Below are 22281 nucleotides of genomic sequence, written 5' to 3'. Positions count from 1 at the left end.
GCCGGCCGCCGTCGGGTCGCGACAGAAGAGACCGGGTGCGGAGTACGTGGGAACTCCGCGCTGTCACCGCAATCTTTCCGTAACTCTAAAACGAATTTAAAACTTTAAATCTTATTTTAGAACTACGCGAAGAGGGACGTCGGGGGCGGGAAGAGGCGCCCGGTGCGTGCGGTTAACCCGTAAGGCCGAGTTGGAAGACGGAGCTGGAAGACGGAGCTCACCCCGGCGACTGGACCAGAGAGGAATCAGGAGAGACGAGCGGTCCGAAGCGCTGAACTGCATGGCTTTGGGCCTGGAACAGGACGCGGAGGTAACGGCGGCAGGCTGTCAGGCACTGGTCGCTGACCTCGAGGTTTCTCACCGAGGGCTCGACCGGCGGCTCGGCGGGTGGCTTCGCTGCGTTCCGCTGGCAAAACTCCCTGCACCCACACGCGTCCCGTGGGTCCCGCCTTCTCTCTCTCCCTCTCGGCGTTGAGATGGACGGGTGGTTTCGGGTCTTGGCAGCCCGATCTACCCGTGACAGAACTCCCCATCTGCCCTTCGCAGAACCACTTTAACTGCCACAAATGGTCCTAACTTCGGCCCACGTTCTCATCAACGATCGCGGTTTGGTGATTTTCTCATTCTGGTTTTACTTCTGCCTTTATTTCCCGGACTTATTCTACAGGGAAGAATGTTCTTCATCAACTCTTTGGTTACCCCGAAATACAGGAAAGGCGCAATGATGTAAATGCTTCGTCTTCTTCCCCTTACCTGTCAGATTTCACAATAACGAATTGGTCTATCGGCTTCTAAAGGGATTTTTTTTTTAAGTCAAGGTTTTTAAAGAATTATCACGATGACTTCATGAATTTTAATGTATTCGATGTTTTTTGAGCAGTGACATTTAGTGATGGATGGCCAACGGGAAATCAGGTGGCCCCCGGCAGCTCTGGGGGAGAGGCTCGGCCCGGCACCCCTCTCCTGGCTCCCGTGGCTGCCAGCAGCGCTCGGCCTTCCGCGGTCAGCGGCGCCGATGCCCAGTCTCTGTCCTCCTCCCCCACGACTCTCCTCTGCATTTCTAATGAGGACACTTGTCATTGGATTAGGGCCCAGATCATCGGGATGACCTCATCTCAAGTTCTCAGGTAAAGACATCTGCAAGGACCCTGTTCCAGTAAGGTCACATTGACAGGGGTTCAGGGCTGTGACTTGACCTTTCTTTTTTTTGGGGGGGTGTTTCTCATTCAACCCACTGTTTACATGGAAACGGATGCAGGAAAAAGGTTGGGGTGGGAGGGAGGACTCTAGAATGGGTTATCTGGCCGGGCTGTGGCTAAAAGCGATAGAGGTACCATTCGTGGTAGGAGACAGGACAAAAGGGACCATATGGCCGCGGGTCTCCTGTGATCGCGCAGTGAGGACCCCAGGGAAAGGCTCTGGAGGACTCAGGACCCGCCGGTGCCAGAAAGATCAGCGGATGGCCATGATGCAGGGTATTTCTTTAATGACTCTCCAGAAAGAGAATAAAGAGCTAAGATTTCCACATTCTAGTCCCAGAGGCAGGCGTTTGGGGAGGTGGGGCCGCTGGGAGGGGTGTGTGTGTGTGTGTGGCCGCCTGCACACGCCCAGCCCGGCGTTTCCCGAAGCAGTGTGGGTGGCGAGTTTCCAGAGGTCCACCTAGGGGTCTCCATCCCCGCGACCCACGGCCCCACTCAGTCCCAGCCTGGGCCCTGGGCCTGGCCGAGGAGGCCGCGGGCCGGCTCTCGTGGGCCCTGCCCGCCGCCCCGCGTTCCCACGCTGCCCTAAGTGGGCGGTTCTCCACGCTCGCCGTTCGCTGACTTTCCCCAGGACATTCTGAGCTGCGTGCGACAGTCGTCCACCTCCACGGTTCCCAAAACGACTCTTTCCCCGTCATTCAAACGTCGGAGGTACTGCGCGCCCAGTGTGCCCTCTGCCACTGCCGTCGCGCCCCCGTCAGCGCTGGGAGCGGGAGCGGGGGCGGGGAAGAGAGAGGCCTGACAGTCGCGGCCCGGCCGGGGACTCTCAGCCGTCCTCTTACTGTCGGCAGGGGGTTCCGTTGCCAGCTGGCGGGGGGCTGTGGCACGCTGGGGTCCGCTTCCGCGACCCTCCAGGCACGGGGTGGGGGCGGCGCACAGGAGCGCACCGGGCCTTGGGGAAGCAGAGCTCAGGGCCTGCGGGGCCTGAAAGGAAGGAAGCCGGCGGTCCCGCCTCCGCCGCAGCTGGGCTGTGCGTGGCCAGAGCTCGCCACTGTCGGCGAAGACCAGTCACCATGGCCTGGCCTCTGGAAGCCCCTCGGCTGGCCTGGACTCTCACTTTTGTCCTTTGTTGAGGTGGCTTGTTGGTGCCACAATGAGAGGACTCCTGCAGACACCCGAAATCTACCCCAAATCCCCAGTTCTCAGCCTCTTGCCTACAAATGAATCAAGTCCCAGAGGCCCTTCTCCCCTTCGTGGGAGCCTGGATTAGGTGACCCTGTACCCCCGCCTCCCAGGCGCCTAGAGGTCACCGTTTGAAGCACAAGCCAAGGATGACACTTTCGAGTTCATTTTGAAAGTCAAAGCAACATCAGCGAAAAGTCTGCATTTTGCCTTTTCAAACAAAATGTGAAGAGCCCGCACCCGCCAGTCCAGTGGGGCATCCCCGGGCCCTGCGGCAGGCCACATGGCGTCTCTCTGCACCAGTGGTTTGCTGGGACGTGGTGACAGCTGAATTTGCATGATACGACTACAGATGGGATTCGCAAAAACATGTCTGTTTACGGGGCTTGAACTTGAGAATGATCACTTTACCCAGTCATGTCGGGGAAAGTCAAAATAGTCACTTTCTCTTGCCCTGTGAACAAAGCCAGTGCTGTTGGTACTTCCTGGACGGAGGATGCTGGAGGGATGCAGGAGGGACGGTCGGACGGACCAGTGATGGGTGGAGGGGCGGCAGAGAGAGGCCTGCAGCCCACGTACCACACGCGACCCGGGAGGACGCGCGTGCTCCTGCGCAGAGCACACTCCCGAGCTCCGGGGACTGGGGCTCGCTGCCGAGGGTGACGCCCAAGGGGCGTGGCAGGCTCGGATCCCCCTGCGCTGTCAGGAGACACCCTCACATTCAGACCTGCTCGCACCCTGCTCTGCCCTGGGACAAGTCCCTCCAGCTCTGTGAACCTTCACGGGCAAAATCATGCAGGCTGGAGGGCTCAGCGCGCGCAGTGCCTGGCGGCAGACTGGGCTCCGACGCGGGGCCTCGTAGTCATTCGCCGTCCGAGTTACCCTCCAGGGAGAAGGCAGAGTAGGGAGCCTGACTCCCTCCAAAGGCCGCCCCTCTGGGACCCGCACGGACCTGACGGCCACCCGGCTTCCAAGAGCGCGAGGCTGCGCGGCTGCGCTTGCGCACCCGGCTCCCCTCCAGCTCAGATGCTGCGGTCGCCCCAGCAGCCACTTCGCGCCCCGTTTCTGCATGGGGGCGCGTGCGCGAGCGCATGCGTGCGCGCGCGCGCTTTTCAAGGCTCTGCGTTCCGCTGCTGAGTCGGCATCTCCATGTTTTAGTCACCAAAGCATTTTCCCCTCTACCTGGTCACCCACCCACGCAAATCAGCTTTGTCAAGGGATGGCAGGAAGTCCCAGGCACAGAAACCCTTGCGACGGCGACATCGGGGTGTAGGAGGTGCTGGGGAGGCCTGGCACATGGACCCGGGTCCTTCGGGGCACTGCCGAGTGACTCTGGGCAGCTCACAAGGAGCTCAGGACAGTAACAGCGATTGTACCTGTGAGGCTTAAAGGAGACCTGCGGCCAGCCCCGCGGCGCTCGAAATGCGAGAGGCTCTTGCAATCACCTCTGCTGTTGGACTGCAATGGGCTGTGAGCAATGTGCAAATCTTACGTAGTGACAGTCACATGGGATGTTAAAGCACACTGCAAACATTGTTACAACATGTTACAAACGTAGATAGACCATACAGCCTATTTTATTTTTTAAAAATCTCGGAGTCAGTTTAACACATTCCTGTGGCTTCTATGAGAGAATTTACCGACTTTAAAGATCAGAGCTGCAGTGCTTTGCCAAACTGTCGGCTTGTTCATTTGGTGTTTCATGCGACAGCTGTTTGTTGACCAGCTCCCACCGGCCGAGCCCAGTTCGCAGTGCTGGGTGCAAAATGGGGGCAGGACAGAGGGGGTCCCTGCTGCTACCGAGGTGACGAGGTGACAAGGTGACGGTCTAGAGGGATGAGGCGGAGCACAGCGCTCCACACGCGTGGTGGTGGGAAGAGCAGCGGAGGAGAGCCCGGATGGTGGGGGAGGGTCACGGAGAACGCGAGGGGGGGAGCCGGCGTCCCCTCCGCTGGGGCGGCCAGTGCAGAGGCTCTGGGGCGAGGGCATGCTGGGAGGGACCGCCGGGCTGCAGGAGGTGAGGTCACCGGGGACTGGCACGGGAAGAAGTTAGATTTCGCCTTCGGGGGCGACTCCCTGTGGGCAGGGGAGACGGGGCCTCACCAAGGCTCACCGCATCCTGGCTGGTGGCTTCGGGCAGCCTGGAGGGGCCGGGGTGGTGCAGGTGGCGGGGTGCGGTGGTGGCCTGTGACCCTCCTTCCGTACTTTGGGGTATGTGGCTGGTCCTGGCACCTCCTCCCCCCGGGTTTCATCTGCTCTCCTGGGCAGAGATCCCCCTGCCACATGCCTCTCCTGCGGACTGTCCTGTACTTAGCACGGGGCCTCCCTCGCTAAAGAAAACGGGCGTCTTAAGCTGACCCGGCTAAAAGGCGGGCTTCGGGGTTACTGCGCATGTGCAGTCTGTGGGCTCCTCTCCCGGGGGCCGTCTTCGGAGTCCATGGGAACCACCGCCCCTAGGCGTGTGTCACAGGTAGTCCTGGCAAACAGCTCCGAGTCCCAGAGTGTGTGTATGGCGGGGAGATTTTGTGGGACGCTGTCCCCTCTTCCTGAAATATACTGAGTTGATCCAGTCCGGACCCGCCCCTGACACACACAGCAAGTGTTTGGAAGAGAGTTTTCCAGCAGGTTTCCACCATTCGCTCACACCCAGCCTGCCCGCAGAGCCTCCCTAGGACCCTGGGAGGAACACAGGGTGGTGAATGTCCCCATTGTCCAGATTAGGAAACTGGGACTCGGGGCAGTGTTGTGATTGAGTCAGCACCGCACAGTGGGGGAGCCTGGGTCTGCTGACTCGGCTCTTCCCCGAACAGCTGGGCAACAGTGTGGCCCAACACGGGGCAGCCAGGCGGCGACAGTGCCCTCCACACCCACCAGGGGGCAGCAGATGACCGTCCGCGCTGTTGGCTGGCAGGGGGCCTGCGTCCCAGCTCAGGGCTCATCATCTTGGTTGGTTCTCTGCCCAGCAGGATGGCCAAGGGCAGCGAGGACAGAGGCCCCTTTCTTGCCGAGGGAGCTACCTGTGGGAGAGAGCCACAGACACAGACATTTACGGGGCACCAGGAATAGGGCGCCCCAAGCGAGGGGCTGTGGGAGCTGCGTTGGGCGCCAAGCGTGGCACAAAACCTCTGGGTAGCTAATCCCGTTCATTGCCGGGTGCGGTGGGGTGCTCTCCATTCCTCAGGGGAGGGGCGCGGCGGCGCTAGCGGGAGGTGCCTGCGCAGTCTCTCAGAGTGGAGGCCGGAGGGGCCAGGGTTTGGGCTCTGCCCCCTACTTTGCAATTTCTCGGGGCTGCGGAGTGTTTGCTTTTGTCTCAGCAAGGCAGAGACCCCCTGCCCCTCCAGCAGACAGATTCCCTCCTGAGCATGTTCTCCAAGGTGCCACACCCTGTTTCCTCAGAGGAAGGATGCTGGACAGGAACGGAGAGCCCGCTGGGCACTTGGCCTGATTTTCCTCTGGCTGCGGCCACGCCCCGCAGGCCCTGGGAGGCCAGCTCCTCCCCCACCTCTCTCCCTGGCCGGGACCCTGGCCCAAGGCCTTGCTTCCCCCTCCATTTGCGAAGAAGCCAGTCTGACTCTGCAGAGGCCAATTCTCAGAGCAGAGGGCCCACAGGACCCTCTCTGGGTTCAAAACGAACTGGGGGTGTCATCCTGCTCTGGCCTCTGCACCAAAAATGCCAAAGAACAGGGGGACTGGGCCATGTGTGCCAGTGGGTCCTCGCTCACAGGGCTGAACCGCGGGGGACCAGGGCGCTGGCCTCTCTGAGGCTGGTCGCCCCACACCCAAACCACGACGGATCAGGGTTCAGACTTGTCCAGGGCTGCTCAGTACATCAGAGGTGGGAATCAAGGGGCTCCTGACGGCTGTGCCAGGGGACGCCATTTCATTGCCAGATGGGCTCTTTTATGTCGCCGAAGCCCTCCTACTGTCACAGGAGACCAGCTGCTGAGAAAACTGCCCTCCCTCCAGGGCGTGGCCCAGGAAAGAGTTCAGGCCAAGGTCGGCGGACCCCGCAGCCAGCATGGGGGCGGGCGCCACCCGGGGCCCGGTTGGGCCTCGGCTCCTTTCCTCTCCCCCACTCACTTATCTCACAAATTCCACCTCGGATGCCAAGGTTTGCCATCTGGGTAGCTGCAAGTGGCTGGAGTGGCCTCTGGGCTTTAAGCAGGGGACTCCTGGTCTTTGTTTGGGGGTCTGGGGGTTTCTTGCCAGGCAGGCCAAGGTGGCGGATGGGAACGGAGCTGTGGGCCAGTACCCTGTCGCTGTGCCCCCAGCCTCCAGTTATGCCGTGGGAGGGCAGCTGACGGGTCAAGGGGGCGTGGGAGGCCTCTGCCCAGTAGCCCCCCCGCGCCCCTCCCCGAGTCTATTCTCCACGAGGGGCCATGCGGAGGCGCCCGTGGCGATAGAGGCCACCGCCCGATCTTCAGGAGCGGAACTCGCGGGGGACGCAGAGACGGCGACCCCGCTATCACTCCATAAGCGAGGTCGCTAGTCCGGGGCACAGACCTCGCCAAAGAACGGGCGCCCAGGGAGTCAATCCGCGGGCCGGGGACCCAGCCCCTCCGTAACTTTCGTGGGCGGCAGCAGGGCAGGAAGTGGGGGGCGGCGCCTGGGTCGCAGGGAGGTGCCAGGCAGGCGCCCCGCCCCCACTCCGCCCCGCCCGGCCCGTGGCCGCGCCCCCCGCGCCCCCGCGCCCCCAGCGCCCGCAAGCCGAGCAACTGAGTCGGAGCGCGGTAGCGAAGCGCGGAGCCCGCAGGCGGGGCGAACAAAGCGGCGGCAGCGCAGGCGGCCCCGGCCGGGGACGCGCAGAGCGAGCGACCCGCGGGCCTTTGTCTCGGGCGGGGCAGGAGCGGGGCGCCCGGAGCGCAGGATGCGGTGCCCGGCAGGGCGGATCGCGGAGCGCGGCCGCCGCGGACGGCGTGGAGCGCGGCCCGCTGCCCCGGGGGACTCGCGTGTGTGAGGGGGGCCGGCGCGCTGCCCGCCGCCCACCCCGAGGCCGCACGTGGGCGGGAGCGGCGGTCGGAGAGGAGCCGGAGGAGGGAGCGGAGCGGACGCGCGGCGGCGCAGCGGGCCCCGGGCCGCCCGCGCGAAGCCCCGCCCCGGCCCGCGAGCCCGGCGCGGCCCGGGCGGGATGCCCCGCGGCCGCCGCACTTTGGCCCGAGCCCTGCGCTGAGCGGCCGGCCAGGCGGGCGCCATGGAGCAGTGGCGGCAGTGCGGCCGCTGGCTCATCGACTGCAAGGTCCTGCCGCCCAACCACCGCGTGGTGTGGCCCTCGGCCGTGGTCTTCGACCTGGCGCAGGCGCTGCGCGACGGCGTCCTCCTGTGCCAGCTGCTGCACAACCTGTCCCCCGGCTCCATCGACCTCAAGGACATCAACTTCCGGCCGCAGATGTCCCAGGTGAGGGTCCGGGCGCGGCGGGAGGAGCCTGGTCCCGGGGCGTTCGCGCCGCCGGGCGCCAGGACGCCGACGTCGCACCCCTGGAAAGCCCCGGGACAGTGGCAGGAACGGCCGGGCTCGGGGTCGTCGGCAGGCGGCGGGACGGGGAGCAGAGAGCGAGGGGCGGCGTGCACCCCGGGCCTTTGAGCCGGGTCCTCCGAGGGGCAACCCTGGAAGGCGCAAAGTTGACCGAAGTCGCCCAAGCCGGGGACGCGCCTCTGTCGGCGGCGGCCACTACCCCGGAGCCTCTGGGGTGAGGGGCGATTCGGGCCCCGGCGGGGCGTCCCCCACTGCCGCCCCCGCTCCCCGGCTTGGGCACCGGGGCCCTGCGAGCGTCTCTGCCGGCCCCGGGGAGCCCGCTGCACTGGGAGGCCTCGATGGGCGTCGCGTGGTTGCGCCTCGCGCGTTGGGGTGCAGGACGCGGTGGAAGACCGGAGGGGCCCCGGGGAGCAGGGAGCCCCGGGCCCCGCCCCCTGCCAGCCTCCGCTTCCTCCCGGACCCCGGCTGGCTGAGCAGCATCGGGTCTCCGGGGCTGCGCAGCTTGGTGCAAAGGGGATCCCCTCACACCCCTGTCACTTCCCCGGCATCCTTAAGTGTGGCCTTTGTCGTGGCCGAGGCGTGTGTGGCCATGGGCCGTCAGGAAAATGTCCGCTCCTCCCGAAGGAGCTGCCGTTCTTGGCCCTTTAAAGGGAACTTGGCCGAGACTTAAGCGGGATCGAGGCTTTCGTTTTGCCTTTCCGGGGTCGGGGAACCCCCACACCAGCCGCCTTAGAAGGGGCCCCAGGGGACCAGGGTGTCGGCCTGGGTCTGGCCCGCACTGCCCAGGAGCTGCCCGCCTCTTAGCCCTAGCCCCGTTCTCCAGGGCCCTGGGCAGATCCTCGTGGACAAGGGGTGTTCACAAATGGAATATCGGGAAACAGGGCCGGAGTGAGTCACTGCTTTTCCAGGCTGGGCTGCATGGCCTCTGCCCTTTGGCTGTGACCGAGTTTCCAAGGAGATGGGGGTATGCCCCCCTCCAGGGTGATGGGGAGACTGCCACTGACAAAGACGAGCCTTGAGGGGGCAGGGACCTGCTCTCCCACTCAGTAGTAATAAGCCAGGCCTCGCAGGCGGACAGCCCAGGGAGGGGGCCCAGGTCTGGCCCACGGGGGACCCCTGGAGCCAGCACCATCCTCAGGCGCTCTGAGGGCGACACAGCCCAAGGTCCCTGCTGCCGGGGCCTGCCACACCACGCTGTCACAGATCCAGTCCCCTCCTCAGTCCTCACCTCCCCCCGCCCCTGGAGAGATGGGGAAGGGCTGCTGGGGGCAGGGCAGGGCCCGCCTTTGCCCGAGAACTGCGGGGGCCGCCCAGGCCTGCTGGCTGCCGGCGGGTTTGCACCCCATGGCAGGGCGGCCAGCATGGGCCTGGTGGACCACTGAGGCTTGGGGCTGTCCCTCCCTTGCTGTGGTTTTGGGGGAGCCCCGAGGGCCAGACCTCAGGATGGGGGAGGAGGGGGGTGCCGGCTTTGGCAGGTGGCTTGGGCTAGAAGTGCAGGGGCTTCCTGGGCGGGGGACGGGGGCACCTACACAGCCCCCTGTGCTCCCCGCCTCGGCCCACGCGAATGGGGCCACGGGGGCTGGGCAGGAGGAGAGCCAGGTGGGCGAGTGTCCGTGCGTCTTTGCGGCCAGATGCTCTGATTGAAGCCTGACACTGCCACCTCCCAGGTAGGTGACCACCTCTGGGGCCTCGGTTTCCCCATCCGTGTAATGGGGCAGCAACAGGAGCCCCGCCATAGCCTCGCTGTGAGGATTCGATGCGCGGGTGGGGGGCAGGGAACGCCCCGGGTGCGGTGCCGAGTACACATTTAGGGTGGTCACCTGGACGCTGGCCCTTGAGCCGACCTCGGCTCGCCCGTCATCTCGTGGAGGGTGTGGCTGGTCACACTGAGCTTTGTGCGGGCAGAGGGATGGCTGCAGGTGCGCTGGGGCCCTTTGCCACTGGGCCGGGGGTGACCTGGTGTGGCCCCACCTGTGTCTCTGCGAGACCCTGAATGGCCGTGCAGGGCTGTGAGCGGTCATCCAGGGGACACTTACTCCCTGAGGGGCGGGGCGAGGGCTGTGGCCCCTTGGTCCACGGTGGTTGGATCACAAGAAAAATCTCAGTTGCCCTGTCTCGCTGGTCCTGCCCTGGGCCGGGCACAGTCCGGGAGGAGTGTGTCACCCCTGTTTCACCAGGCAGCAAAAGCTCAGGGAGGTCAAGTGGCTTGTCCCAGGCCACACAGACAGTAAGTGGCGAAGCTAAAACACTAATTAGGTGTCCCTTCCGGGACCGTGTAAACCAATTGTGATTTCGGTCTTGCTGACTCGCCGGCGGGTGTCCCCTGCCTGCCCCTCGGGTGGTCCGTGGTGTGTGTCCGATTCCTTGGGATGGATGGGCGGGCAGTGTGGGCCTGTTTCCCGTGGGAATCTGGATACCGTGTCAGTAAGTCATTTGTGGGGCCTTTCCGTCTCCCCCGTCAGGGCGTGCCTGGGACCCATCCCACTCCAAGGCCTCCGCCATGTCGCCTTTTTCCAGAATGCCACGCCGGCTTCTCGTGGTGACATCCGGTTTTCAGGAGGGGTCTGAGTTGGTCTCGGCCGGGTTATTGGCCGTAAACGAGCTCGACAGCAACACGCACCGATTGAGCACCTGCTGTGTCCAGAGCCGGGCGCTGGGAGGTATTTGCAGAGACGTCCGAGTGGCCCCTTTGTCGTGCCCTCTTGGAGCCGGCAGGATATGCTTTTTGCTTTTTATTCAGAATGCCTGGAAGCCACCTTGGGTTTAATTAAACTAATGAGCTGTGGCCACAATCTGCTGATCCTCGTGAGCGATGGCGTGTGTCTGGAGTGGCTTCGGTTGTGTGGTCCTGGGGTTGCTGATGCCGGCGGGCGACAGCCCTCGTGTCTGGCCTGCAGCTCGAGCCTCCGGGGCACCCCCTCCCTGCCAGGCGCTGCTCGCTCCGCCCTGGCAGGTGGCGGGCCTCCTCCCCGGGGAACAGGCAGGGCTGCGGCACAGAGAGCTTGGGCGCCCGGCCGCTGGGCTTGCCCTGCCCACACCCCAGCGCCCCGCGTCTGGCCCGCCCGCCCGCCGCACGCCTTTTCCATGGGTGTCTGTCGTGTGCAGTGTCCCTGCGAGACGTCCCCTGCTCTTGGCCTGCACCCCCTGTCGGAGCCGGCCTAGAGGCCCCCTGCTCTGGGAAGGGTCCTGATTTCACTCTCTTCCACCCTCGGGCGTCCCTGAGTGGCCCTGGGCCCGCACCTGCACGTCAGTACCACCTGGGAGCCATGCTCTCGCTCGCTGTCCAACCTAGGACCTGGATAGACTTCGAGGCAGGGGTGCCAGCGTCCGTGTGAGCGCGCCTGAGCCCTCTAGCCTGGCGTTATCCCCTCTGAGTCTTCGCATCTGGCTCCCGCAGAGCTTGGTGTCCCTTAGTCCCTTTGCTTCTTCATCGCTGTGTTCTGCTCTTGAGGGGTGACTGCCGAGCCTCTGCGCTGCCAGGCTGGCTGTGCTCGGCCGGGGAGTGGGGGGCGGCACTGGCCGGTCCAGTTTCGGTTCTCTTGCCGGTTCCGGGCGAGCAGGGCCCCACAGCGGGTGTTGCTGGGATGCCTGCTGACGGAAAAAGCAGCCCTCAGGTGTCCAGAGAGTTCCCAAGTGCAAGTAGGAGGCCACTTGGTCCCAGAGGCCAAGCTGCATGATGCCAGGGTGGCGGAGAGCAGAGGGAGGAAGCCGGTGCCAGAGGAACCAGGAAGCCGGCTCTGCAGCGGGTCCCCTCTCCTCCCTCCCTCCCTCCCTTCCCTCCTTCCCTCTTTCCTTCCTTCCTTCCTTCCTTCCTTCCTTCCTTCCTTCCTTCCTTCCTTCCTTCCTTTGAAACTGTCTTAGACTTAGGGAAAAGCTGTAAGTGCAGAATCCATAACTTTTCCTCGACCCCTTTGAGAGCGAGTTGGGGACGCGATGCCCCGTGCCCCGTGGTGGCCTCCGACGAGGGCGTCCTCCTCCAGAACCACTGGCCACGGCAGCAGCAGTGCTGCGGGGTGGGGGTGGGGCACCCCCCTTCCCGCAGTGTGTGTCCTTGCAGCAGAGGGGTCAGCTTGGGGGCCCTGAGTGCTCGGCAGCCCCTTTCGCTGTGGGTGGCGCCTCAGCCTCCCCTGGGCGCTCGTTCAGGACCTCGCCGCCTTGCGTTGCCCGGGCGCGTCTCCGGCTTCATCTCCGGCGCGGCGCGTCTCCGGGCGCGTCTCCGGGTGCGTCTGCGTCGTGCCCTGTCACTAGGGCGGCCGCGATGTGGATTCTCCATGCGTCCTGTGTCGCACGTGGCGTGTGGTCCGGATTTGTCCCGTTGCTGGGGATGTGGACTTCACCCGCTTGATCAAGGACATGTTGGCTGGCGGGGGGCGGGGGGTTCTCCGCTCCGAAGTCACTCCGTCCTGCCCCGTGTGTAGATCACAACTGTTCTCCAGAAGATGCTTTGAAACAGTATGACTGTCTAATCCCGCCTCCCTCTTCCTTTCCTTCCCCTCTCTGTTGGATTACGGTTTTCCGTTTCATTCTGAGAGCTGGCATCAGCGAGTGTCACGATTTATCTCCATGCGCTTGTGGTTTGGGGAGTGACCGGTGGAGACTCATCTCCCGCGGCTCCTGTGTGCCTTCCGACCTGTCCACATCCTGTTCGGCAAGGTCTTCCCTTCTGCCGCAGCATGCGCCGGGCTCCTCTCCGCCCCTGCTCAGGACTCCGCCGTTTCTCCAGGGAGCTCTGGCTCCGCCGGGGAGAGGGGTAGTTAGAAGCCAAGATCTGGGTGCAGGTGTGCACACTGCTGCCGGGGCGGCCGTGCTCAGCCCGGGGCTTTGTGCGTGTGCGTCTGTGTGCACACGGGTACCTGTCTGTGGCCGTGGCCATGGCCAGTGCGCGCCTACACGCAGTGACGTTCGTATCTTTTCTGCCAGCGTCACCACTGCCAAGTGGAAACGTGTGAACCGCATCCGTATGTTAAGATTTCTGGTCGAGTTACAACAGTGAGAAGAAGCGTGCGACGTTAACTTTACTAATGCGTTGCATTTCATGCGTGCGCTCCCAGCAGAGGGGCAGGAATCAGATTCGGGGGTGAAGATGTTTATTCTTTTTACGTGTAAAGCACAGATGTGCACGGATGTACACAGAGTGCGAGACAGACGTGCAGTACATCTGTGCCGTTAAGGTTTCATGCGTGGAGGGTGTTTAGGAAAAACGCCTGAGAAAGCTCGTTAGGGGCGATAATGAAAAACGCCCATTCCCCACCAAAAGCGTTTCCACGGGCGTGTGCGTGTGTGTGCATACGTGTGTGTGTGTACGTGCGTGTGTATATGTGTGTGCGTGCAGCGGCGGCCTCGCCCTGCGGTGGGGGCTGGACGGGGCGGGCCGGGGCGGGGCGGGGTCAGGTCGGGGCGTGGCCAGGGCGTGGCCGGCCTGGGCCGGGCCGGGGCCGGGGCCGGGGCCGTGGCCGGGGCGGGAGAGCAAGGCCCGTGCTCAGCGGGCTCGGGCTCGGCCTTGGCGTTAGCGCCGTTAGCGTTGACCCGACAGCCCGAGGGCCGCTCGCGGGCTGCGTGCAGCAGGTCCCGAGCGAGGCTTGGGTCTGGACGCATTGCTGGGTCTCGGGGGCACAGCCCCCGGCACTGGCGTGGAGTGACGTGTGTGCGGTGTGCCTGCGCCGGTTCCAGAAATCGGGTGCCTGGCATTGCCAGCCCGGGCGAAACCCAGAAGAACGCTGTGTACTTGGTGGGGACGCCATTGTGAGGGACAACGGTTTGGGCGCTGGAAATAATAGGGCGTCTCACTGCCGGAACTGAGGCTCAGCTGTGTCTGGCCCCCGGGTGGGGGCGGAGCCTTGTCAGGGGCCTGACCAGGGCGGCGGCCACTGGCCAGCGCCCACCCCAGTGCCTCGCTGGAGCCCTTGTTTACCAGGAGGCCCAGGTGACCGAGGACGTCCCCTCCCTGGGGGAGACTCCGTCTTCCTTCCACAGAGGCACTGGGCACCCTGCTGGCCCCTCCCTCCTGTCCCCATGTCCAGGCTGTGTCTGTGGCTTCCTGAGTTCGAGGGGTGCACTTCTGGGACTGGCAGTGATGGTGGGGCGGGCGTGGGGGCCCTGGGTTAGGCAGGGGCGCAGACCGGAGCCCACGGCCCTACAGCAGCCCGCCTCCGCACCACCCCTGGAACCCAGCGCCTGCCCTGCACCCCGGCGCGCACCACCACCCCTCTCCCAGAGGAGAGCCGGCCAGTTTTCAGTGGGGACAGTAAATGCTTCAGCCCTTGTGGGCCAGAGGGTCTCGTTGCAGCCACTCGCCTCTGGCCTCTCAGGGCGAACGTGGCCGTGGCCGTGACTGGTCTGTGTAAGGGGTGGGGGCGGGGGAGCAGGGCCATGCTCGGGGCATGAGCGGGGCTGTGCACCAACAGTTTACTTATGGAGGATGACACTTGAATTGCATGTAATTTCCATGTGTCGTGAAATTCTATTCTAGTGGAATTTCTTCTCCCCATCCATTTAAAAATGCTAAAACCTTTCTTAGCCTGTAAACTGTACAAGGCCAGGTGACGGGCCTCACAACACCAGGCAGCTGCTCACCTGCTCAGAGGCCCGTGAAGGTGTCCTGGTCCTCTGGGCGCCCCTCCCAGTTCCCGTCAGAGCTCACCGTTGTCTCCGTGCGTGACCAGCGCCCTTGGCCCAGGCTCCCCAGCCAGGAAGTGCCCGGCGAGAGCAGAGCTTCCTCCCCAGGGCGCTCGGTGCCGACAGAGGCTCTGTGTCGCGGCGGTGACCTCGTCTTGTCCTCGGGCAGCGGTGGCTGGTGTTCTGCTCTTGGCCCACTTTGTAGAAGAGGGACGGAGGCCTGCAGAGGCCGAGCCCGCTCGCGCCGGCCGTGAGTCGGTCCCCAGCCGTTAAGTGGGCAAGGTGCCCTGCCCGAGATGGCAGAGGAGGGGGACATGCTTGGCCACTTGGCTGCGCTCAGACTCTTAGTGGTGATGATGTCACTGGCCTGGCCGAGCCTCGGTCTTCTCATCTGAAGAGGGATGACCGTGACCAGCCTGCAGGCTGTTGGGGGGAGTTGGGGGTAGAGCGTGGGCCTGGCTGTCCTGCCTCACACTGGCCTCGGAACTCTCAGCATTGTTCCCCATCCACACCTGGGGTGGACGCTTGCTCCTGCTGGCTGGGCACCGGTCCTTGCTCACTGCCTGCCTCCTGGGGCGGCCACCTTCCCTGTCCACCTGGCCACCCAGCCGAAGCGGAGCCACGCAGTGGTAAAGAGAGGGTGGGCTGCCGGGTCTTGGCTTTACCCTCCCTCCGTTCCTAGCCTATAAGCCCCTCTCACTCTGAATTTACCCTTCCACCCCAAAGTGGTGTGGCGGCCTCGCTGAGACAAGGATGGAGGGTCCTTGGCCACGAGCGGAAGGCGGGTAGCAGCCCTGCTCCTTCCTCTGAGGGTGACCGGGGAAGGCTGCTCGGGGGTCTCACACCCTTTCTCTGCGGGTCTCACACCCTTTCTCTGCTGCTCCCTCCCCGGGAGCTTCTGGGCCGGACGGGGCAGGAGATGGGAGCGGATGCAGGATTTGTGGTCCTGGCATTTGGGGCTGTGCTAGTCCTCAGCAGATGTGGTTGTTTGGGTCTCTGGGGGCAGGGTGACTGCAGAGGGCTTCCTGGAGGAGGTGGCATTTGAGCTGGCCTTGAAAACTGGATGCCTTTAGCTAACTAAAGGTTGTCAGTGGGTGGCTGCTGCAAGGACAGGGCCCCGTGGGGGCAGAGGGTGGGGGGGTCCCGCTGCGCCCCCCACGTAGTCTAGATCACGGCTGCCTGGCCACTCGTCCTCTTGAGCTCCACTCAGGGTCCTCGATCGGTGAGGAGTCAGAATCCAGAGACGGCCCCAAGCCGGCCGGCTCGGCCCTTCTGGCTGCATGGCTTCCAGGTCTGTCCCCTCACCTGCTCCCGGCGGCTGGGTCAGGGGCTCACTCGTCACTTGCTCATGTCACTCCTGAGCATCTGCTCATGGGCCTTGGGTGAAGAGAAAGAACCCCTGACCGTTTGGGGGGGCGATGGATTAGGGGTGCACAGAGAAACGGAGGTGGACTTTCCAGTGCAGAGAAAGGAAGCTGGGGGGGGGGGGCCGGGGTGCCGCTCAGGCCTGCTTCCGGAGGAGGGGACGGTGGCCGCCTGTTCGTCCAGTCTGTTGACCAGGCTCGCCAGTCCTGCCTCTGGGGGCTGCGCCCCCGTCTCCTTAAACGCTGCCTCACGCCGAGATGGAATGGCATTCGGCCTCTTTGTTAAAGTGAGGATCAGCGGTCGGGGTGGGGCCTGGCCAGGGTCCTCCCGGGTCGGGGTCCAGCCGCGGGGCGGGTCCGCTCCTCGCCGTCCGAGGTGTGAGTGGCGGGCTGCGCCTCACTCCTGGGCCGAGGCGGACGGCATGATGAAACCCCAGACGTCCCCCTCGCCAGGATCCTGAGGCCCGCCTGTCAGTTTTCCTGTCTCCTCTTCCCTCCAGGGAGTCGACGGAAGGTTCTGGTCCCTCGTGCTCATGACTGCCACGGCCTGTGACCCTCCTCCCTTGCCCCTAACTCTCGATGGACCCCTCCGCCCCAGAGACCAGGGCACCTGTGCTCCCCTCCCCCGCCCCAGCTCGTCTGCTCTTGGGACAGGAGAGAGAAACCGTCCGAGGTCATTTTGGTGGGGGACAAGACACCTTTCAGGTCCGGGCTGTGTTCATCCCCAAGGACCGACATTGCGCCCGCCCGCATGCCCCGTCCTCTCGCTGCCGGAAGTGTCTGTCCGTCTTGTTTGTGTTTGCCGGGTGCCCGAAGGAAGCAGCCAGAAGCAGGGGGTCGGGGCGTGACCGGGCTGGAGCTGGGGCGAGCGGATTTGCCGCATGGCTGCTCCCCGGCCTCTGATCCTGGCGGTGGGTGTGGCCAGACGCCCCCATCTCTCCCGGAGCCCGGAGCCCATGGTGGCCGTGCCCTCGTGTGGCCGGCCGCCTGGGGTTTCATCGCGACTTCCTCCTCGCCCCAGGAGTGAGGCTTGAGTGGTCAGCGCGGCTCTGCTCCGGGCCCTGCACGCAGCCTCCGGGGGTGGAGGACAGCCGCTCGGCGGGGTCGTCAGGAGAAAGGCCCCTGTCCTCCCGACTCCAGGCGGACGACGAAGGGACGCAGTGCTGTGAGCAGGCAGCTTTCAGGCTGCCGGCCTCAGGCCCGCTCTCCGCTGCCGCGCCGTGCAGTGCGGCCATCGCTCCTGCCCTCGGTGCCTCCGAGGGTGGGGGGCGGGGTCTGGATCCCCCTTGCGGGAGCGGATGACAAAGCCGCCTGCCGTCTGCCGGTCAGGAGGGGACGGGCATGAGCAGGACCTGTGTGTGTCATCGCCCTGCCGCTGCCTCTGCGAGACCCTGCGCTCCAGCTGACAGGTCCCTCTCTGCCCCTGCTGCAGGAGGGTCGTGGTCCGGGCCGCCCGCAGCTCGCGTTGACCCTGGGAGCCCGCAGGCGGAGGGCTGGAGAGGGAGCCCTGCAGATGTCCCCGCCGGAGGGCCACGCGCAGGGGCCGGGCGCCCCCGGTCCGTGGCGGGAGCCGGGGGCTGGGCAGTGGAGGACGGACGCGTCTCCTGGGAGTCGGCGGCGGGGGCCGCAGACCTCGCCTTCCGCGGCGGCCGCGTGCGCATGCGCCGTGCGGCTCTCCGGCAGGATGGTTCCTGTTTCGGGGACGTGGCGGGTGTGCGAGCGAATCCGAGTGGACCCAGGGTTCAGGGGGCGGGGCCCGGTCTGCCATCGATGCCAGAGGCTGTCCCCTCTGTGCCCGGTAGCGCTGGGTGACGCCGTCCACCTCCTCTGGGTGGTTTTGGAGCGTGTGTCCGCGCTCTGTGACGTGGCCAAAGGCTCCAGGGTTCTCCCTGCAGAGCGCTGCCTGCCCTGTCCGCGCAGGGAGCCCTGGCCGCCCCCGCTGTGCGTCAGGGAGCAGGTGCTGCAGGTGGCCGTTGAGCAGCACGCCGTCTGCTGCTGCCGGGGACCTGTGGCCGCGGCTCAGCCCCACCCCGGCCAGCTCTGCGGCCCACCCTGCCCCTCCCCCTGCCCGGGCCTCGCCGATGGTCGTCTCCTTCTCCGGGGCGGGAGGGGAGCAGAAGGCGGGAGGCCCCAGTGTCAGGGCCATGTCCCCTTGACTTGCGCAGGGGGGCGGCTCCAGCCCTCAGCATTTGGCGGCCCGGGGAGGTGCAGGCCGGCACCGGGGCTGCCTGTCCGTGGCCACAGGCGGCGATCCGTCCAGGGCAGTTTCTTGTTCGAGAGTGCCCCTCTGCCCCCGACATTCCTCGGGCACGATGGAGCCACCTGCCTCGCTGTGCCCGCTCTGGGCTGCTCCCCGCCGCCTGGCACGGCCAGGATTAGTCGCAGGACCGGAGGCACTCAGCCGTGGGGTAGGAGTTGTCCCCACCCGCTTGACAGCTTGGAGTCCGAGGCACCGAGAACATAGTGGGGAGCATAGGGGTTCGCCTGAGCCACCGGTGGAAGATGGAGGCAGGGTCTGAACTGGTGGCCGCGGCGGCCCCAGGGCCTCAGCAGCCTGTCCCGCGGGGAGCCCGCAGGCTGCCGGGTGCGGACCTTCCTCCCGGTGGGCTCTGCCGTCCGTGGCCCGTGTGCTGGCAGCCAGCCTCTTTTTCTTAAACCCCTGTAATAAAATTTTTTTTTTTTCCTCAAAAAAAGGAAGATAGCTTTTTCGCACATTACTCCCTTCTCATGCAAATAAACCTTGGGAGAAATTGGCCTGCCATCTCTCTGGGTGTATTTGTGGCAATCTAGCTGCTTAAATGAGACATCCCTTGGCCGGCCAGGCTCGGGGAGAGTGGAGCTGCGGACTGGACGAGAGCGTTTCTGGCCGGAGCAGACCCGCCAGGCAGACCTGCCTCGCATGGAGGAGGCACGAGGTTTGGGGGGCCAGAGTGTTTGTACCCGGCCCCTTTGGGGCCCTGAGGACAGCGAGGACTTTCCTAGTTGTGACTGGGCCAGAACGAGGCATGCAGGAGCCTGGCCCCTCCCTGTGGCGGACGCTGGGGCTCAGCCTCGGCCGGAGGGGAGAAGCTGCCCCGTGTCTGTTCTCTGCAGCCTGCTCGAGCCAGAGGGGCGCAGGGACCCAGACTGCCAAGTACCCCCCTCCAGGGGACGAAGGGCAGGTGCCCCGCCCTGGTCAGGAGCCAGGAGGGGCCGGGGCTCAGAGCCGCCCACCACTGACGTGGCCGTGTGTGTCCCTGGACGAGCTACTTAATCACGCCCCTGCACCCCGCCCTCCAGCCGCCCGAACCTCGGTGGGCCCCTCCGTGCAGCAGGCCGCCGTGTGGCAGGGTGCGGCCCGTGGTCCCCGGAGCCCAGCAGGCCCAGGGACGCTGCAGCTGGTTTCCCACCCCCCACTTGGAAACTTCCTCTTTGTGTGACTTGCACTTTCGGGACTCAGCCGGCACTGGTTTTTAAATGAGTCACTGCTTGGTGCGAAGGGACCGTGCCAGGGCACAGGTGGGCTCCAGGCGGAGGACACCTGGCCCCAGGGCTTCCTGTGCTCATGAAATGGATGGTGGTCTCACTTCAGTCGTCGGATTCCTGGGGGGAGCTGCCCCTTTACGTGATACCTTCCTTCCCTGCCACCTGTGTGAACCCCCTCTTCCTTTAAGGGCAGCCGGGCTTCTCACCTCCTCCGGTGTGTCTTCCTGGGTTTCACCAGCTCTTCCTGTGTCTCTCACAGGCCGTCCAGACCTCCCTGTTCTCGGGGACATTTATCGAGCACTATCAGTTACTGCCTATCAGTGATTGACCCATGGGACGAGGGAAATATTGGTGAGGCCCGGCGACTCCTTCGAGGGGTTCAGAGTCTAGGGGTAAATGAAGGGGGCCCAGGACCTGGGGGAGGCAGCTGTCACTTCGAGGGAACAAAACTCAGAACCAGAGCCTTCGAGGCTGCAGGAGGGCAGGGCGGTGGGCGGTGGTGGGCGTCTCTATCCTGGGGTGCCCAGGAGCCCGGGAACGGGACGAGGATAACACCCTGTGCCTGGACGTGGCTCAGGAAGTTCTGCTGAGGCCGCAGTGCCGGACTGGACAGGAGGGCAGGCCTGGAGTCCGGGAGGCTGGGGAGGATGTGGTCGCCAGCAGGAAAGCTGATCGGGCCTGCGCCGGGGGGAGGGGAGAGTGGGGGAAGGGAGGGGAGGGCCGGCTCTGGGGCCTGCAGGAGAGTGGGCCGTGCTGGCCCTCTGGCAGACGTGGGGTGAGGGAGGGGGTGCCCCAGGGCTGGGCCCCGGCAGCGGGGGTGGGGTGGGTGGTGGGGCCCTGCACATTCGGCCCTCGCTATGTGAGTCCGCCGTTGGCCGAGGGCCCAGGGAAGGGCCGGCTCTCCTCACCGTCCCTCCGGGATCCACCCTGACCGGGGCTGGGGGCCGGTCCGGCCCCACCCCGCTGTGTTCTCTGCCTGGCTCTGCGCTTCCTGCTTCTTTTCTGTGTGTGGGGCTGACCACGTCAGTGTCCGGGCTGGACCTGAGACCGCCTGCTGGGCCAGGTCCCCGGGGAGAAGAAACACCTTTGACGGTCACAGGATTTCATTTTAGAATCCTTCCTCGATGGCTTGGCCTTCCGAAGTGCACACTTTGTCCCAGAGGCGGCCACAGGGGCTGACGGTCATCCTTCGGAAGTCAGGACGCGGTTCTCGCGGGAGGCCGGGCCCGGTGTGTGCGATTCACCTCTTGGTGACACGATGGCCTCTGTGGTGACCCAGTGACCTGCCAAAAATCCCCAGAGTGTGTGTGTTGTTTTAAAGTGGTTCTTCTTGCCCATGGGAAGAATGGTTTTTCTTAAAAAGCGCATCATGCATGGCCTTGGTTTGATTACTTTGGATCTGCGTTATCGCTATCGATCCGGGAAGCTGGAATCGGAAACAGCCGCCTCGCGTGCCCCGTGAGGGGGGTCGCGGCGGGGGCCTCTGCTGCAGCGCGGGGTGGCCGCTCACGAGCCAGCCCTTCCCCCGCCTCGGAGGGTCACCAGACTCTGCCCCTTGTCCCACCTGTTCCGGGGTGGGGCTGGGTGCTGTGCGATCAAGGGTGTGTCAGAGTCTCTCAGTTTTCTCCTGGTGACATTTCAGATCCATCAGGCGGCCCTTACATCTGACATTTGTATACTCTTATTTTTAACAGCTGTCTGGGGTCTGGACAGTCTAGAGGTGGCATCCCCTAACCCTTGCTCCGTGATTGGACGCCCACCTTTTTATGACACCTGTCCGGCTTACCCCGCCCCAGGGAGGGCCTCTCTGCAGGCTCCCTGCGGAAGGGCCGGGCCCTGCTGGCCGACCCTGAGTGGAGGGCACCTTTCCAAGGCCAGGTCTGAGGCAGGGGCCCCTCCCCTAGCGAGTCTGGGCTCGTGAGGCCGGGGCGCCCCTCGACCCTCCATGCGCACCGGTCCTCACGCCTGCCCTCTGACCCTCCTGGGTCATCCTGGGTCATCAGGCCTGGCCGCTGAGTATTGAGGGCAGGGTCCTTGCCCACAGCTGGGTAATGAAGATGCGGTGAGGGAATGCTCTGGTCACCCAGCTTCGGGGCGCCGGGTCCCGAGGAGGCTTGTCCCCCTTCGTGTGTCCGCCTGGGGTTTGCACAGTGCGAGTCTGCTGTGGGCTCAGGGACAGGCCAGCCTTCCACGCAGCCCGCTCCTGTGCGGGTCCTGCAGCCTGTTTCTGCGCCATCTGAAGGGCTCTTGCTCTGAGAAACAGACACTCTGGCCCTAAAACAGTTCCCAGGATCCTCGTCGGTGGGAATAACCGATAGGAAAATGAAAGTGAGCAATGCTGGGCGATCGCATCCTTTCCTGACTAGAGTGGACGAAACGTCAAATCTGTGGGTGGCACCAAGCACTGCGGACCGTGCCCGGGACAAGTAAGACCCGATGGCCAGCTGCGGACCCGCCTCAGGCCGGTAGGAAGGTGGTGGGAAGTGCGGGTGAAGCCTGACCCCTGGAGTCCAGCTGCCCGTGTCACAGCTGTCGAAGCCGAGAAGAGAACGTCAGTCGAAGGAAACCGAACGTCGGAACAGGGAGTAATCGGCGTCATGCAGCGATCTCTGGAAAACCGACCGAGGCCGCCACGGACCAAGGGAGCCGTGGACTGAGGCCGCCGGGGACCGAGGCCGCCGTGGACCGAGGCCGCCGGGGACCGAGGCCGCCGGGGACCAAGGCCGCCGCGGACCGAGCAGAGCTTTCCCAGCTGCTGTGTCCAGTGTCCCGTGTTGCTGAGACCGTCCCTGGGCCGTGGGTGTTCCCAGCGCCTCGCAGGGCTGGCGTGGGCGGGGTCACTCTCCTGACTGTAGGCGGTGAGACGGGTGGGGCAGGCACCCCAGGGCACCCCGACCTGCAGTGCCAGGGGACGGTGAGCGCTGGCGATGGAGCCCACTCCCCACCCAGACCCTCTGCAGAGGAGCCACAGCCTTCGTGGCCC

General features: G+C 64.8%; 1 protein-coding gene across 1 annotated transcript in view; it reads left to right on the top strand.

Annotated features, from left to right (window-relative positions):
• The first annotated feature begins 7572 nt into the window (after window positions 1-7572).
• VAV2 (vav guanine nucleotide exchange factor 2) overlaps window positions 7573-22281 on the top strand; it is a 108627-nt gene continuing 93918 nt past the window's right edge. Inside the window, exon 1 of the mRNA XM_036218204.1 lies at window positions 7573-7776. Within this exon, the coding sequence (XP_036074097.1) occupies window positions 7573-7776 (204 nt within the window). The remainder of the gene's footprint in view (window positions 7777-22281) is intronic.

The sequence above is a fragment of the Rousettus aegyptiacus genome, unplaced genomic scaffold (genome assembly GCF_014176215.1).
Source record: "Rousettus aegyptiacus isolate mRouAeg1 unplaced genomic scaffold, mRouAeg1.p scaffold_m13_p_3, whole genome shotgun sequence".
NCBI lineage: Eukaryota > Metazoa > Chordata > Mammalia > Chiroptera > Pteropodidae > Rousettus > Rousettus aegyptiacus.
Note: the sequence above shows the minus strand (reverse complement) of the source record. Positions and strands in the feature narration are given on the sequence as shown.